General features: G+C 40.8%; 2 protein-coding genes and 1 long non-coding RNA gene across 3 annotated transcripts in view; 1 reads left to right on the plus strand and 2 right to left on the minus strand.

Annotated features, from left to right (window-relative positions):
• The window catches only part of LOC109422212 (tyrosine-protein kinase receptor), a 251,711-nt gene that overhangs the window by 50,979 nt on the left and 181,834 nt on the right, over positions 1-18,898 (minus strand). The window contains exon 2 of the mRNA XM_029852281.2: positions 8,388-10,476. Within this exon, the coding sequence (XP_029708141.2) occupies positions 8,388-9,122 (735 nt within the window). The 5' untranslated portion in view covers positions 9,123-10,476. The remainder of the gene's footprint in view (positions 1-8,387; positions 10,477-18,898) is intronic.
• Positions 16,572-17,208, plus strand: LOC109405406 (uncharacterized). The gene is made up of 3 exons (XR_009998842.1): positions 16,572-16,716; positions 16,787-16,921; positions 16,985-17,208. It is a non-coding gene; the product is annotated as an uncharacterized LOC109405406 (long non-coding RNA).
• Positions 17,410-18,809, minus strand: LOC115254670 (uncharacterized). The gene has a single exon (XM_029852282.2). It carries the CDS (start codon positions 18,261-18,263, stop codon positions 17,445-17,447), a length of 819 nt encoding a protein of 272 aa, XP_029708142.1. The 5' UTR covers positions 18,264-18,809; the 3' UTR covers positions 17,410-17,444.

Genomic DNA, 18,898 nt, shown 5'->3' on the forward strand with positions numbered 1-18,898 from the left:
ATTCTAAAATTTTGCATATTCTGGAGATATGTATTCACATTAAAAGGACTGTCCTATTTATGGGACGCTGGGCGTTCGGGGCATCTGTCCTATAAATAGGACGCTGGGCGGATATGGGTTAAGGTGAATCGGGACGCTGTGTTATTTTTCCTATCTTCCCTCTCTTTCTAACAATTTGCCTCGCGATTTTGAAGATGGTAATCTCGATTTCTATCGCACAGATGAGGCTGAAAAACAATCAGCATATGCACTGCAAGTGAGCATACACAATGATAGATTTTTGTTCCATTATATGAAGTAGAATCTGAGATTACCATCTTAGTAGAAACAGAGCAATGGCGGATATTTCCTCGACCGTCCCGTCCGCCCTTAATAGAAACTTAGTCACGGTTGAGACAAAAATGGGGACGATTTCGACAACGAGTAAGTAAATACCCCGTCCCGGAGTGGGTGTATACACTCCCGATCAAAAGTTTGGGGTCACCCCCTCAAAAACATATCATTTGTTTAGGCCCATATCTTCGCCAATTTGCGTCCGACTTCAAAACCCTAGGTCTCATTCAAAAGATAATAAGTCAAAGAAACATTGAACATGATTTAAAAGAAAATTTTTCAAAAAAAATTGTATGTAAACTTAACCCAAAGTTGCCAAATTTTCTAAAAAATGGATATAAAGTTACGGCAGGTCGCTGGAAATTGGGTCGACTAAATTTTAAGATGAGAGCGGTAATAGAACCAATTTTTTATTAACTTTCAACTGCTTTTTACAGAACTTAGCTAAAAAATCTAAATTAACTCTTCATGTCATCGACCAAAAGTTTGCGGTCACCCCTCAACATGATGTATCAGCCAAAAGTTTGGGGTCACTATCGTAAAACATGGAAGAGGGATATGTTGATATCTTTTTTTTTATCTGTATTAACGAGATTTTTAGCCCTGGGCTAGTTCATCTCGGGACCCACGCTTTACTTCCCTTCCGAAGGAAGAACTCACATTTTGCGAGTTTGTCGGGAATGGGATTCGATCCCAGGTCCTCGGCGTGATAGGCATGCGCTTTAACCATCACACCAGGTCCGCTCCCTTGTTGATATCTTTGTCATCTATCATTCAAGTTACTTTACTTAATAACTTTTTTTCTAGATTTTTTAGCAACTTTGGGTTAAGTTAACATACATTTTTTTTTTGAAAAAGTTTCTTTTAAATCATGTTTAATGTTTCTTTGACTTTTTATCTTTTGAATAAAACCTAGGGTTTTGAAATCTGACGCAAATTGGCTGAGATATGGGCCTAAAAAATGACATGTTTTTGAGGGGGTGGCCCCAAATTTTTGATCGGGAGTGTATATCTAACGAGGTCTAATATCTATATCGGTCGAGCAGTTCATGCAGATGCTGGATTGAATGCAGATGCTGCACTGGTGACTACAATAATGCCAGGACCATGGAATGGGAAAGCCGTTCCACCAACCAGCGGATCATATCCTGCTAGTGCTAGAGGCACTGGTAATGCTAGATATCAACCTGGGTAATATCAGTACAAAATGTACCTTTAGCTGAAGCTCTTGTTGCCATGATATTCACAACAGTGAGCCGCAGTTGAGTGGTAAGCATCGCCGCCTGTGAATCCTGAGGTCGTAGGTTCGTTGTTGGATTTTTTTTATATTTTCAAGAAAAAGGTCGACAAATCTTGACTGCTATTGTTTTGATCTTGTAATATCTTAACGAGCTATTATTGAGCACTTCTCCATACTAGATTTTGATATTATTTCTGATGTTTTACTTCTTATCTCAATCAAACCAATATCAGTTTTTGTTCTTCAGTAATTCAATTATTAATAACTGAATTGAGTGTGCTATAGAATTTCGTCCGGGTGCCAGTTCGCGCGCGTTGCTTCGGTGGTTCGATTTTTCCATTTTGTATTCCGGGATTTGACTGTGCTCATCTTCGTACGGGACGGTTTAGCGTGATTTTGAAGCAAAATGAAAAAGCCGCTTTTTTTGAATTCGGACCGGCCGCGTCGTCGTCGTCGTCAATTTGAATGTGCACATCGTCGTACCCGTGTATAGTTGTAGCGTTTCAGTGTGATTTCGGAGAAGAGGCCAGTTAGTGGAAGATGCTGCAGCACATACGCACTGGACACTTCGAAGGATGTTTATTGGTGAGCTCTTTCCATTTTATCATAATAATTAATGCTATAAGATGTATAAAATTCTGCTCTGGTTTTTGTGTATTTATCTAACTAATATTGAAAAGTTCGTCACGTCATGTGCCGGCGCTAGTTTTCAATGCACATTCAGTTGATAATAAATATTTTTCTTTTATTTTTCGCATTTACACACAAATTTGAATGGTTCGTCATCTTCGGTGTCGACATTTGTTATATTTTAGTCAAAATGAATAAATGTTTTGACTCAAGTAAAGGTTGCATGAATCAAATCACTTACCAAAGTGAATCCAAATCATGTGACTCTCCCCTCCCTACTAACAAAAACTCCTTCCCGTGACAGTCGTGGAGAAGATGAGGTGATATCGGTCTCTAGTAGCTAGTACGTCACACTAACATTCCTTTCCTTCCTCGATGACCGTAAGGACGTGACCGGCGCCGTTGTTGACTAATAAAGTCTGGAATTCTCGAACTGTGCACATTGAGAGCGGTAGCTACTCCCAAGCTCCGTTTGTTGGTTCCTTGTGCAATTTCGATTGTTCTGGTCAATCACGGAGTAGCAACTACGAATTGTACGGTCATCTATGCTCATGCTCATGCTCAATTCAATTATTAATAACTGAATTTGTTATTCGTTAGAATTTCTCACCTACTCGGGGACATATGTGAGTGAATGATACTGGGAGTGGTAGATAGCTACAACTAAATGGGCTAGTGCACCGTTTCACAAACTTTCTACCAAGGATCGGTATATTCGCCTCATTCCATTCATATTCACTCCTCTTTGCTGAAGCGAATCGAGAAAGATGCAGCAAACGGATCGTCGTGATCAAACACGCAACCCCATCACCAGTGGAAAGCGATGAGCCAGCTGCTTGACATGAATATTCGTTGCCATTCGTCGCAGTTTGGATCGCAAGCGAATGAATGAATGGCGAATGGTGAAGAATGCTGGTGAGCGATCGAAGCGGCTATTATCATAAGTAGAAGAGAATTTCTGCATGTAATGCATACATTTTTACTGTATTGTTGCTGAAATGCTAGATTAGCAAAGAAAATAATTCGAAAACATCAAAAATTCGTATGCACAATATCAATCGCATCACTCACGAATCGCATTCGCTTGCGATGCGAATGTGGACGAATGAGTAATTTCCAAGTGTGGCTTCCCACCGTTCGCCGGAGTTTGCTCTCGTCGCTGACAAGCATACACACGAACTAAAGCGACGACCGTTCGCTGCTGACTGTCTTCGAATGTGGAAGAAGATAAAAAGTGGAAATCAGGAACCCTGCTTTCTACCATAACAAATTTTTATCTTGTATTTTTTAAGTTTTGTTAATTTAAATGAAGGAAAATTCCAAGATCAAAATTTGGTCTACTTTATTTTTGTATTTTGTTTTTCATTATTATTGTATTTCAGGAGAATACAAAAAAAACTGTTTTGATTGCCGGCTTTCAAAAGATTAAATTTTAACCAAGTAAACAACCAATGCCGTGGGTTCATCGCCAGCTTTTCAGGCGAATCCTTGATCTACACAATACACCTCCCAACTACTCACTCCGTAGTACTTATGGGAGTGTCACTGAGTCGGAGGCCTCTTAAATAAGTGCTGCATCAACATTTCCTTCCCCTATCCCAAGTTACGGCAAAGATGGGCATGGCCGGGAAGATTTGAGCGATGTTAACTCCCCGGCCTTGTTCCGAAAAGCAATCCGAGCAAGATTAGCAAAAGGTACATGAATGTTGTTAGTATCCCATCTACGAAGTATACCGTAACTACGCTAACGCTAAAGCTTGAGCATTTCCACAGTTATTAATTGAAGGGTTTTCTTTACCTGCCATTGCAAGAATTTGTATATTGTGGGGCAAAAGTACAATGATACACTATGCCCAGGGAGTCGAGAAAATTTTCCCGGTCGGAACGGAATCGAACCCGCCGTCTCCGGATAGGCGATCCATAGCCTTAACCACTAGGTTACCTGAAGACCCCAATCTTGCTTCGTAGAACAATCAAAACGCATCTGCAAGCGGTTGAGGGGTTGCTAAATCAAGTTTATTCAGCTACGGGCTTGTGGACTACAACCGTTGCTATTAATATTACAGCTACAGACCCTTAACCATGTAGATTTCACAGGAATAGGAAAGAGGGTAAAGATAAAGCCTACGTTCGTACTTTTTTTTTTCAACTGTATTAACTTTCCAGGATGCGCTCCATCAAGCAAGCGAAACTGCATTGCGCTCGCGCTATATACAACCAGCGAGGTTTTTTTTAGCGTTGTACTTTTTACAACAGCGCGCGTCCTGAAGGGTTAACGAAATGTTTAGCCTTTGACTAGTTCATCTCAGGACGAACGCTTTACAGAACTCACGTATTGTGAGTTTTTCGGGAGAAGGATTCGATCCCAGATCCTTGGCGTGATAGTCACGTGCTTTAATCATAACACCAGTCCACGTCACCTTACGTGTTTTATAAAGAACACACCTTGCTGAAAATGGATATCATCATACAACGGAAAAGTGTTGCATAATGTGCTAATGGGATTATTTTCCTTAAGAAAATCAGAAGTTTCCAATAAAGAAATAGGGGTGGAAGTAATAATAAACTACAAAAGTTCCATTAATACTTTAAAAGGTGCATACGTAAGTCAAAATTTCCCATGAATAATTGATGTTCGAACAATAGAAAAAAATGGAGTTCCCACGAACAATTCAAATAGTTATTTATGTAACGAGTTCCCAAAAGTTGAATTTTTCAGCACGAGTTGTACATTTATCCGACGAGGCTTGTCGCGTTGGATAAATACGAAGAGTGCTGAAAAATCGAGTTTTGCAACGAGTTTCATACAACATTTTATGCAATGATTTTTTTCATAATGCAACTCGTTTGATATGCATAATGTTCATAATGCAACTCCATTGAGTTGCATTATGAACATTATGCAACTATTTTTCATTATGCAACCCATTTCAGTTGCATAATGAACCGGTATGGAAAAATAGGTCATTATGATACTGAAATGGGTAGTATGAAATAGAAATTATAATACTGAATTGCATAAATTTATTGAAATAATTATATTTTCCATAAATAAATCCGATTTTCCCATAACAAATTAAAAATTCATGATTGAAAAACATCAAAAATTCAATTTGAAACTTAGCAATGAATACGTCACAACGAGCAATTAACTTGAATGCATTTCTAGCCAAAAATAATAGCCGAGTCATGCGGCGAAGAATTGAGCAACTGAGGCGGCAAAATGCTGTCAAAGTTTCCGAAATTCGACGCACCGTAACTGCAACGATTCGGTTCTAAGCATTCCACAGATCCATGAATTTGCCCAGTATAATGCGAACAGAGATGTTATCCCTTTCCCTTGTATTATGTTATCCGACGGGCGTTAGCGAGCTCGGACAGCAAGTGATTGCTTGTTAAATTGCACACATAGTTTTTGCCATCTATTCTCTATCATAGCTCTATACTGTAGGATGTTCGATTTTTTTTTCATTGCTATTATTGATTTATTTGTGGAACTTTTATAGTTTATAATTGCACCCCTATTTATTGAGTATTTTACATCGTATTAGACTACAGTGAGGATTCGGTTGTTGGGTCACGACTGCGCCCCAATTAGCGAATCGTGTTCGTGTTACGATTTGTTATCTATCATGTCCAGTGAGTCTTCTGAAAGTTCAATAGACAGTATTAGGTCAGTCGGTATATCCTAGGTCATCCAAACTGTATTTGTGTTTAGATCCTGAAGTCTGTGGATGTAACGGTAACTTCTTTTATCATACAAAGCTATGATTTGTAATATATCATATTCCGTTAGTCTTCTGAAAGTTACAGTGGTTGTTTTTTATCAACTAAGCTTCATAACAGTAAGGAAGCCCATAATATTCCAAAAATATAATAGGTACAACGCTTATTGTTCCTGTAACTGCTTTGGTAAGTACAGAGGATTATGTAACACTACTTAACGTAGTGGAAAAAGCTATTATCACAAGTGTAGACTTAAAGCTATGGTCTCAGGAGTAGTGTTGTTGATTTGGAATATCTCAAAACTATCTTGAAATTACTTATGATATGCAAGGGGAATTACAGATTACAGTCTAAATTTCATTGTGAGAATAACTACCGTTACTATCAAGAGCTAAACTTCAGGATAGTTTGGACGACCCTCAATGCCCCAAAGTTTTATAATAATATATAGTAGACTTCATGTTTTCATGTTGATCCAACCACCGCGATTGATTATGAAACGTTACTCAGTATGTCAGATAGCTGATGTTACGAGTAAACCTGAAGTTCTGAACTCAAAGGTAGTTTGGCTGACCTGAAACATTCCCATGATGTCTCTAAATGACATTTGAAATTTCAAGAGCTTCACGGATCTCAGCAGATTATGTCATGCAATTGTTTATGGTGAAAACACGTAAATTTTGAAGGACTTCATTATAAAACAGTTTGGACGAACCTGAATGTCCCAAAGGTTTACAATAAAAAAGAAGACTTCAGATTGATCCAGTAACCGCGGATAAATATGCAACGTTACTCAGTATAGCAGATATGGCTGTTGTTACGAGTGTAGACCTGAAATCCTGAACTACAAGGTAGTTTGGCTGACCTGGAATATCCCTGTTGTGTTTCTGAATGACATTTGAGATTTCAAGAGCTTCGCGGATTCCAACAGATTATACAATACCATTATTTATGAAAAAAAAACACATAAATTTATTCTTTTAGATTTGCAGGACTTCATTATAGAACAGTTTGGACGACCCTGAATATCCCAAAGTTTATAATAAGCTAGTAGACTTCAGATTGCTCCAGTAACTGCGGTTGATTATGCAACGTTACTCAGTATAGCAGATATGGCTACTGTTACGAGTGTAGACCTGAAATTCTGAACTCCAGGGTAGTTTGGCTGACCTGAAATATTCCTATAGTGTCAATAAATGACATTGTAGATGTCAAGAGCTTCATGGACCCCAGTAGGTTATGCAATGCTATTATTTGTGGCGAAAATACATAACATTATTCTTGTAGATTTGAAGGACTTCACTTTAGGACAGGTTGGAACACCTAGAACATCCCAGAATATAAAACACCTTTTGATATTCTTGACGAAGGCTAAATGAATACATATAAACGTAACCCACATCCAAATTCAGCTTTTAGAACAACTGGTATGTCAATTATTTAGTTTTTTTTTCTGAATTTCATGATGTTCAGGATGTTCTAGGTTTTCAATGAAGTCCCAAATACAAATATTGCTCTAATAGAGAACTCAATTTGCAACAACTTTGCCGAAGATAGTATTCTGTTTTATTCAATGGGTGAATTTTATAAAGCTGTTTCTAAGTTGGGGTCATATAGGACCCCTCCGGCTCCAAAGGGTTAATCAGTTTACGCTGTGAATCCTGTGATTGTTCGACACAGTTTAGTGAAGCATTCAGTACAAACGACTAAGAAATGCGGAATGAAGCTCATGTTTTCAGGCATGGGAGATTCTGGGACTATATTGAGGTGAACTCAAAGCTCTAGAAATTATCTCGAGAACCAGCAAGATGAATCTGGAGATTCCAAAAAAATGTCGATTCATGGAGTCGGAGCCTAGATCGGAACCCATCTGGGTATAATAATTCAAAGGGTTTTATCGTGATGGACAGTGTGTACGACATGTTGTACTCCTTGAACCTCCGGTCACAGTTAGAAAGATATGATTAAAGTGCAAAAAACTTAGAGGGTACGGGCAGGGCACTTCAGAGATGAAACAGTGACTTCAGGTTAACAAGGTGGCTCGCCGAACTATGAGGGATAACACGGATAAAAACTGGTCTCCAAAGCACTCTCAGATACCCTCCTTGCACCGCCCAGTCCTCACACCTGTCCCTTCCAGCTCCACCAACCATCCTGCCGACCCAAAATCCCAAACTCCTCTCTGACGTATCCCTACGGGCTGAACGACTCCTCAACCCAATCCCGAACCTATCGACTCCGGGGAAAAACTATTCCTTACACGAAATCTGTCAGAAAAAAAAACAAGATTCGGTGTAGGTCGTATGTGAGATCGTCCATCTTTCCCTTAATTTAATTGTGTTGAATTTCCTATATTCAGTTACATGCTTATCTCGAAATTCGTTTTACGCTTATGGAAAAAAATAAACAACTCGAATTCGTCGTCTTAACAATAGTAAAAAGCAATACAACTACTCACCACATTGATCCTCTCGTAGATGGCCCTCAGCGGATCGTCTCTCGGCGTTTTATAATGTTCGTACGGCCGTCGATATCCGGGAGATGACACCGAATTCCCGTAGTGCATATCCAGTAAATTCTGCCGATTCTGTCCACTGGCACTACCCCTGGAGATCGTCGCCGAGCCATTCCGCTCCGGGGCTTCAGCCGGCTCCTGTGTCTTTTGCTGATTGTTCAGCTTCCGCAGTTCGGCGATACTGGACGCTTTGAACCGCCGAGGATTGAACGGCATCCTTCGATCTTGGTGGGGGTCGTCCACTCCACCGCCATTGACGCCGCCGCCGCTGCCACGATGGGCCGTGGTCGGCGTGGGAATGTACTTGTTGTTCCGGGCATGCTGGATCAGACTGGGACTGGCCCCGCCCCGGTGTCCACTTTCCGACGAGATGTCGTTGATGCTTGGGTATGGTGTTTCTTCGTCTTCCTCGTCGGTGGCAATCTGATTGCTGGACGCGGCTCTATGCCCGGGGAGTTGGATGTGTTCTACGGGCGGTTCGTTGGTTGTGGAAGTGGTCGATGGCTGCAGGACGTTTATTACGCCCGTGGAGTTGTGTGCTGCTCCGAACGTGGCGTTTCCTAGAGGACGCTGACCCAGTACGGAGTGGTTGAGCAAGCAACAGAGTAGAATGAATGGTGCGACTTTCATCATTCGGCGCCTAGATGCAACTATTTGGTAAGTCGTAGTTTTTGGCATTTTCGATTTGTACGGAACGATTGGTTGTTTTTATTTTTCCTTAATTCCGGTAGAATATCCTATAGTAATTGTCTCACTTTTCACTGTATTCCGCGGAAAGTGTGAGTGTGTAAGTGTGCGATTGCATTTGTGTTTGAGAGTGACAGGAGCCACGCGAGAGTAGAAGGATACGCGAGAAGAATACGGAGATCCTCTGATTTGGGAAGATCTGCCGAGAGACAGCCTGTCGGTTGATTTCGAAATTCGGAGAGGCTTACAAGAAAATCCTTGCACGCCCCAGCCCACCGCCTCTTCCTTTTTTCTGATCGCTTTTTTTCCTTCGATGACTTCGGCTGCTGCTGCTACTCCCGTTACTCAAAATGTGGCTATGGAGTACAAATTCAGCTACGATTTTCACTTGCTCCTGTGGACTCCATTTCGGCCAAAATATCGGTCCATCTGGCCATTATGGAGCAAATTTACGTAATTTATGCCAGTTTTCAACATATCTTCAACAAAACTTAAATGAAGCATAACACTTTTTCACTTTTCCATGAACTGCCTCACTGAGGTGGTCTCATCTTAAATATTGATACCATACTTCTTCTTTTTCTCGCCGCCATCACTAGTCATCAATCGGGAGGACATATCGTCATCCATATCTTCTCTGGCTGATAATATAATGCGTAACACCATTTTTTCAAAACTTTCCTTGCGATAATTCCCTATTGAAAGGATTTTACATTTTTTTACGCCCCCACGAAGAAACCCCTGATCCACGGTTATCCTTTTTCCAGCACTGCATCCATTTTCCTTCGATTTTTGCAGCACTCAATTACCGAATAGTTACACAATTCACACCAAAATCCGCATTCTCAAAACCCCACTCAATCACTTCGATTCTTCGCTTCGGCAATTTCAGCCCAAATCCTCGCTGGCAGGTTACAGGAGTTATTAGACTCCACCATAAGTCGACGCCCCGACCGAGTTTTTCTTCTCTACGCAAAATGGGCAGTGACTTGGCCTCAGAACTCCTCAGATAGTAGAAAGCGACGTTCACAGATTTTCCCCGCCTGCCGGAGTTTTTCCCGTTTTTCACGACACCGAAATCCCGAGTTTCCTGATGGCGGGATGGCCAATTTCCTCGATTGCGTTGCCACAAGAAGGAAAATTTTTCGCCTTCGACGTTTTTCACCCCAAAAGGACGGCGGAGATTTTCACTTTTCACACACACGCGACGATGCTGAAACACACTGCTGGATGGCTGGCTGGTTGCTGCTGCTACTTGTACTGGATGCTGTAGCTGCTGCCGTGCCTGCTAGTTCTACGATGAGAGATTTGTTCTCTCCTACGCTCTCACCGCCAGGAGGGTGTCCTGTGGAAAAACAAGGGAAAACAGGGATGCTGTCGGTTAGGTGGATGTTGATAGTCGGGAAAAATCGTATCATGCTATGTGTATTCTCTTATTTCATCCTGATGGGCTTTACTCTCAGTAGTACGATACAGTGCATATGAAATTGTTTGTCCACTAGTTTTGTTATCTACAAACTTGGAATTACCTATCGAGAAAACTCTTTCCATTAGCATATTGTATTTTATAAGTTGAAACTTGTGGAATTTAAAGATGAGTCTTTTCACTTTTATCATAAAATTGAAGATTTCGTAAAATTTCATGTAATTTTACGGAATGCGCACGCATACCCTTAATAAATGTAAACTTTTCTAAGTAAAATTTATAAGTTTAATCAAGTCATCGTACAGTTTACCTCGAAATTGATAAATTCCTTTTCTCAAAGAATGTGAATGTAAAAGATTTTTTTTATATCTTTTATTATCGAGATTTTCAGCCTATGGCTGGTTCATCTCCTATGTAAAAGATGTTTAAATACAGTAATAAGATATTCCAACTAAAAAAAACTATTATTCGTTCTTCAGAAAACGCTCTAATTCGTTTAATAATACTATCTAATGCTATCAAAAATGTTCAATAATATCGAGTGCTTTGAATAAATTCAAGTCATGTATGTAAAGCTGTTTTAATTGTGTGATGTATGCACATTTTTTCGATGCTCTGTTGCATTGCGACGTAAAGCAGAGACTGCTCACTGAAGATCCAATTACAACAGCCATATTACGAAATCATAGTCTGCGGCTGAAATGTGAATGGTGTTTTTTTTTTCTTAATTCTCAACCGCCTAACCCTTTGGGTATGATTTTTTCACTGCGCTATTGTACAGTTTTGTTAACGTTTTTCCATAGCGGGTGACTCCTAATTCATGGTGTTATGCGGCTTTATGCTTACTGTGCCAAACCTGCAGTAAACCTTGTGGTTCTCCGAGACTACAACCTACCGATAACTGTTAGCCAAAACCACAACCACCTATAAATATGTATATCGCTTCATGAAATTCAGTTATACGCATAATTGTCCCATGTTGTATGAGAATGCCTATAAACATGGGACAACTATACATAGATGCTACTGTAGGGCCGGATTTAAGGGGGGGCCGGGGGGCCAGGGCCCCGGGCCCCCACATTCTAGGGGCCCCCACAAAAACAATTTCGGTTCAAGTACTGCTCAAAAACAAATAAAAACTGTATTGCTCATCGCATTTGTACCACCGAAGGGCCTCCACAACTGCTCGGGCCCCGGGCCCCCATAATCCTTAATCCGAACCTGCTCTTCTGTGTGTTACTTGGGATTGTCCACTAGACTAACAAAAAATGCAAAAAGACTGTTTTTTCAAATTCACGCAATATGCGATATTGATTTTATCTCATCTATGCTTTTCTGTATTGCGACATTTGTACCCATTTAGACTCGGCCGAAATTCATTATCATCACAGTCGAATTTCGCACACGACTTCGCAGCGGCTGGCATACACAAGTTCGGTTGAGTTCATGATAGGGGCGTCGGATGCGCAACAGGTAAACAAAATAAGTTTGATTAGTGTGAAATTTCGCTGGGAAATGATGATTCAAGTGGATTCTCAAATTATCACAGTAGTCTAAACATTAATGAGAAATCCAATACTAGGATAACCAATTATTCATTAAGAAACTCGAGAGTAGAGTAAACGGGCATAGCCAGTTTTTCAGTCAGGGAGGGGGGGGGGAGCAAGCATCCTTAGCAATTTTCTACTTACTAGCTTTTATAACTAATCGCAACATGATGGGGTCTCCAGTTAGCCTAGTGGTTAAGGCTATGGATCGCTAATCCGGAGACGGCGGGTTCGATTCCCGTTCCAGTAGGGGAAATTTTCTTGATTCCCTGGGCATAGAGTAGCATTGTACTTGCCTCACAATATAAAAATTCATGCAATGGCAGGCAAAGAAAGTCCTTCAAATAATAACTGTGGAAGTGCTCAAAGAACACTAAGTCGAAGCGAGACAGGCCAAGTCCCAGTGCGGACGTAGAGCCAAGAAGAAGAAGAAGAAGAACATGATGAAATTGAATATAGTAAAATTATATTCTAGAAGCATTAGTTAACTCTTCAATAGTCACGCTATTGTTTTTTTTGTATAATACGTTGAAAAAGGCTCGCCTGTTTTACACTAATCAACGTGGTGCTGGTAGCGGTGACCAATTTCTTGAAGATTTAGGATTTTTGTTTACTCGTGCATGATTTCTTCTGGAGCTCAGATTTTTTTTGTAATATCTAAAAAACATTCGTAAGAAATTAAAGCTTAAATCTTTTGGAAATTACGAACTCTTTCGCGGACTAACCCAGAGTTTTCTTCATTATTTTCTTCAATTTTTTTTTGTCCAGCGGAACTAGATGGAAACCCGTCCGGAGATTCCTTTTCAAAAAGTCTACATAATGTCTTCTATGACTAACTAGAGTTCTATCATTCAGTTTGTCTATGCTTATTAGCAATCTTGGAATGTCTTGGATCTCTATTCCTCTTAAAATAAACCTTCAGTTGAATCGTTCCAAGTACATCCTTGCAGGAATCTCCCTAAAGATTGATTTATATAATCATACATATACTATATATTCTCATCTCAGAGCATAACCCTATAGAAATGTCAATTGACGTATTCCCGGAAGGATCCTTCGGAAGAATTTTTGAAAGTATTCTAGTAAAAACTTTGAAACTTTCACTGGAGGAAACCCTCGAGTTATTCCTGTGAGAATTGCCTATAGAAATTCTTGAAGAATTTTCTGTAGGCTCTTCCGAAAAACTCTCAATCCATGGAATTTTTGAAAAAAAATCCTGGAATTTATTCAGAATGAAATGTCTGGAGGAATTTAGGGGGGAGTTCCTAAAGGTATTCCTGGTGAATTTCCAAGTGCATTCCCTGGGAGAATTTCGAAAGACTCTTCCCTGGGTTAATTCTTAAAGGATTCCCTGGAGAAATATCTGAAAGCACTTTTAGCATGTAAGTACTTATATGTTAAAAGTAAGTCGCAGTTACTTCTGCGAAATTTCTGAAGAAATCCATTGAAGAATTCCTAAAGCATTCCCTGAATAAATACCTGAACAAACACCTGGATGAACCTTTGGAGGAATTTCTGCAGGAATGCCCAGAATCCCTGGAAGAATTCCCGAAGGAATCCCTGGAGGAATTTCTGAAAGCATTATTGGAGGAACTCTAACACCCCCTTAAAAGAGCTTAAAGCTCACTGGGGGTTATGTCAATGTATGTATGTTGAATATTTGTGTAAATAAATGTATAAATGTAAAAACTCTGGATAAATTCTGAGAGGAATCTATAGAGAAATTTCTGAAGAAATTGCTTGAGGAATTCCTAGATAAAATTTCAGATAAATTTCTTAAGAAATCTGTTGAGGAATTCTTAGAGAAATCGCTGAAGCGATTCCAGGAAAAATCTCTAGAGAGAATTTTGGAGGAATTCCCGGAAGAACTTCTGAACAAATTCCTGGCGTAATGCCTGGAGAAATTTTTGGATGAATTCTTGGAGCAATCTCTGAAAGAATTCCTGCAGGAATTCCTAGAAAAAATGCCAGAGGAATTCTGGGAGGCATTCCTGAAGAAATTCCTGAAAAATCTTTTGAGAAATTCCAGGAGGATTTCCTGGAAGAATTCATGCAGGAATTTCTGGAGGATTTCCTGGAGGAATATCTGGAAAAACATCTGGATAAATTCATGGAGGAATCCCTGAAACAATTCCTTGAGGAAATTCTGGAAGAATGCCTGTTGGAATCCCTGAAATATTGCTGAAGATATTCTTGGAGAATTTGCTCGATGAATTTTTGAAGAAATCCCTAGAGGATTTCCTGCAGAAATTCCTGGAGCAATTGCTGACATAATGTCTGAAGGGTGTCCAGGAACATTTCCTGGAGGAATTCCTGGAGGGATTCCTGGAGAAGTTCCTCGCGTAATTCCTGGAGGAATTCTTGGAGGAGTTCCTGGAAAAAATCCTGGATAAAATCCTGAATGAATGCCTGCAGGAATTCCTAGAGGAATTTCTGGAGAAATCTTTAGAGGAATTCTGGCTCTAATTCTATTATATTTCTGTTTCTATAAAAACTTCCAGGAATATTCCGAGGAATTTCTGGAGGTATTTCTGGAGAAATCCTCGAAAGAATTCCTAAAGGAATCTCGGGGGGAATCCTGGTAGAAATTTATGGAGAAATCTCTGGAAGAACCCCTGAAGTAATTCCTGGAGGAATCTCTGAAGGAATTCTTGGAGAAATTCCTGAAGGAGTCAATGAAAAAACTTTTAAGGTATTCCTGAAAAAAAATCCTAGAAGAATTTCTTTAGGAATCCTTAGAAGGTTTCCTGGGAGAATTCTTGGAGGAATCTTCGAAGGGTTTCTTGGAGGATTCCCTGTTAAAATCCCTGAAGAAATTGCCTTAAGGAATCCTTAAAAAAATTCGAAGGTATTCCTGGAGAATTTCCTGGAAGAATTTCTGAAGAAATCCCAAGAGGGCTTCCTGGAGAAATAGCTGACATAGTTTCTGAAGGATGTCCAGGAGCAATTTCTGGACAAATTTGAAACGAATCGACAACTTATCAGTGCCGGGCCGACTCAAGACGCAAGAGACTCTCCGGCAATCCCAGGGTCGGCTAGCTACTGGGTAATCAAGGGCACTTTCGCGATACAAAAACACTACATAGATCTTTAACGTTTCTTAATATAATTTATTAAAAATCCTATTATGTGTCGTGTGCGTGTTGTTCTGTGTATAATTTGAGTGTTACTTTGTTAAGTGTAACCTATGCTAGTTGGACGTACCGGTACATACCGCTGCTTTGGTTGGTGATGGTGGGTTCGTTGGCCGCCACAGCGACTCCTGTCGAGCTGTGCGGCCGGAAATCTCGCCGGATGGCAAGGCGAGCGGGGCCGGTACTCAGCCGACGGGACCAGCGGGCGTTGCTGGGGGGGATGCAGGCGTCTTCCCTCGTGGATGCAATCGGCCGGCCGTGGACTAACCACCTTGGACGGCCGAGAGGGGAAAGCTCCTTGGTGTTTAGGGCCCTTGGCCCGAGCTATTAGTCCTCGTATAGGGACTCACGATCATTGACGGTTAGGCGCGGGAACCGTTCCCGGTTCCGCGGGCCGAGCCGTGTGCTGGACGGAGACCTTAAGGTCCAATACAAAGAGGTCCTGAACAGGTTTCTTCCCAGGTTTCCACTTGACCAACGTCAAGGGGGGGGGGGGGGGTAACTGGTTCAACCACTGCACTGTTAAAGGAACACGTCTTAAGCACACGGACGCCTGATTTTTCTGCCTAATTTTAAGCAATGGCCGTTCATTTACAATATTCTCTCTTTCCCGTCATTCTCATTATTTCATTACTGCTCATTTCTTCAGCCATGTTTTGTAATTGGTAGCAGACAACGAATTCACAGCGGTACGGGACCCTATCACTACTGTGGTATTTCTACTGTTCTTACACAAGAAACGTGAAGGGTCCGACACTTACAACATTTTACAAAACAAAAACCAACAATTTGTAACCAAACGGTTACACTATCCACCACCCCGATGAAAAAAATGCGAAAGCACGAAGAGTTTTGCATTTTTTTTCAATTCACTCTCTCAAGTCATCTTCGGCCGCCATCGGTTCGTGGATGTACAACAAATAACAAAATAATACTTAATAAAACATTGCAACAACAAATTAAAAGTCTACTAACTACTATCGCGCGATATCATAATAGAACTTTACATAACAATTTAAAAATATAAATAATAAAACATGCTAAAATATTCTCTACGTACGTGCACAAATAAACAAATTAAAATCATAAAATGAAATAAATTAAAACATGCAAAATAAATATGTACACAACATTTTTAAAAATCTTATAAAATATCCCAAATTATGGGTAGACAACTCTATTTACACGTTGCGCAACGAAAAACAATTTTACAACCCTATTTACAAAATATTTACAACACATTAGATCACATTCGATCTGCACGGCCGAATCCCCAGGCGGGATTGATTCGCCGGCGGGCAAACTGTTTGACACAACAGTGACAGTGACAGTTTGCGAAATGTCATGAATCTGTCAAAGTGGACTGACACAGCATCTCTATTGTTCGTTATGTTTATGTTTACTTTATGCTGTGCAGTCGGGTAAAACTTGAACGAAGTGCTAAAGTTTGTAAAGTGGCCTTTTCTGATGTATTCGTGGTAAGTAATACGTACGTATGTGTATAAACATACCGAAGACTAATCTTGGTATGTATTGTGTCGTTTTCAGGTGAATGGATCCATCCATTCTTGGGTTTTTGGCCAATGCGACGGCAATCTTTACAAGGAAAGATTGGTCCATTGCCACCCATAAAGTTCCCGGGACAACCGTGATGAACATCTTGGCTCTGCAAGATGCAATCAGGTGAGTAAATCTGTGTACACAGTAAAATAATCAATCATACTAATGATTGCAATTGATTTTTAGACTTGGCCGATTTCTACAGTGGGCAATCCCCTCACAGGCACTCCACAGGTGGGGAAGATGAGGAAACTTGTTCACCCCTCGCTTCTTCCTCCGGTCCTGTCAGCCCTGCTATGGATCCCCGAATATATTGAAGGTAAGTTGGATCTAATTTTCCACGCATGCTAGCCTTTCTTACGACCGATCGGAGTCTTTCATCCGTCGGTCCGACTAATCTAGGACTAACAGCTAACGATTCCCATAACAACTAACACAATCGACTAACAATCCCATAGTCCTTCGGTGTTATTTAACTGTTAAAAACGGTTCATTCTCTCTCTTTCCAGATCACTCCACTTCAGCGATGTTTGCCGCCGGCATCTGGGGAAAAAACAATACTCCCGCGGCTATCCGGATTTATGGCAAACTGCCGAAGAAAATTGAAGTGAAGTGGAAAGAAGCAACTGAATAAAGTTTTGAAATCTTAGTGGCATTTGTTTTTCTTTTTATTGAATGAAAAGACCTTTTGGGGGGTTCCAGGTGTGCGTCCGGAACGGGGAATATTCAATGAAGAGTAGATTTCCAAAATCGAAGTAGGTTCGCTGCACAGTTCTTTGGCCGTAGGTTCCGCTCGAAGATTTACGTTGGCCTTTTTCCGGATCTTGAACGATCGGGTCTGCTTTCTGAGGGATTCGGGGTTCGAAGTTTGTTCTTTGGAAGTAAGGAAAGCTTCACCAGGTAAGTCTCGGGGAATTTTGGAAGATTGAAGCACCGACTTACTGGTGTCAAAATCGGGAGAGAAATAACCAGAAGAGTTGCGTGACACAGGGCTTCTTTTCGTTCCCTTTTCGACCTGAAGCAGGTTTTCCGAATCAGATTCGGGCTCGCTGAAGGACATTTCGAAATCATCGGAATCGGAACTAGGAATGATCAACTCGATCTCTTCCTCTGGTTCTGATTCCGGCGCCCTATATTCGCATGTCGCGCTGGGGGGCAAATAACGAGAATTTACATCGCATGTGACGATGTTCATGTCACGCATAAAAAGGTAGATGATTCTTTTAATTTTTATGACGTCTGCTGGCATCATTACTCCCGAAGTCCTTTGCTCCCGAATGGTATGCAAAGTTTCTTCGAGGTCCAGCTCCAACTCCTCTAGCGGGTAGTTGGGATGCGTCGAGAGCAACGGACGAGGCATTTCAAACCATTCCTCTAAGTCCGACTCGTCCGCATCGTACGTCGACGGCTGCCAATTGATTGGTTTATAATTGGCTTCAGCCTTTGCTCGTCGCTTGCGAGTCATTGTGTATGAGAATCTGCGTGTGTTGTGGGTCAGTAGGGTAAAAGAAAATCAAAAAACATAGTGACGTAACAAAACAAACGGGTTAAAATAAATAGTGCGCGTGTGTTGTCATTGTGATTGTGCATAAAATGTGAAGTTCAATTATGATAATGGACATACAACATAAAATCGAAACGCGAAAAACAACATTTGCCAACATCGACGAATTTTCAAACGGTAAAAACGACAATCAAAAGCAAATGTGTCCTATGTGTGTTCAGGACCTCTTTTGAAGCAAAAGCTTCGTAATATCACAGTTAAATCACCTGAGTTTAGGACAGTGCGTAAGGGGCGAGACATACGTGCAAGCACGTATCCCTGCCACCTCCCGTCGGCAAAAATCGTTAGATTTTTGTATGCTACTTCGGTCCCTTGATTACCTTTCGCGGACTTTTGGCTGGGTGCCAATTGAAACGAATCGACAACTTATCAGTGCCGGGCCGACTCAAGACGCAAGAGACTCTCCGGCAATCCCAGGGTCGGCTAGCTACTGGGTAATCAAGGGCACTTTCGCGATACAAAAACACTACATAGATCTTTAACGTTTCTTAATATAATTTATTAAAAATCCTATTATGTGTCGTGTGCGTGTTGTT

The sequence above is a fragment of the Aedes albopictus genome, chromosome 3 (assembly GCF_035046485.1).
Source record: "Aedes albopictus strain Foshan chromosome 3, AalbF5, whole genome shotgun sequence".
NCBI classification, from domain to species: domain Eukaryota; kingdom Metazoa; phylum Arthropoda; class Insecta; order Diptera; family Culicidae; genus Aedes; species Aedes albopictus.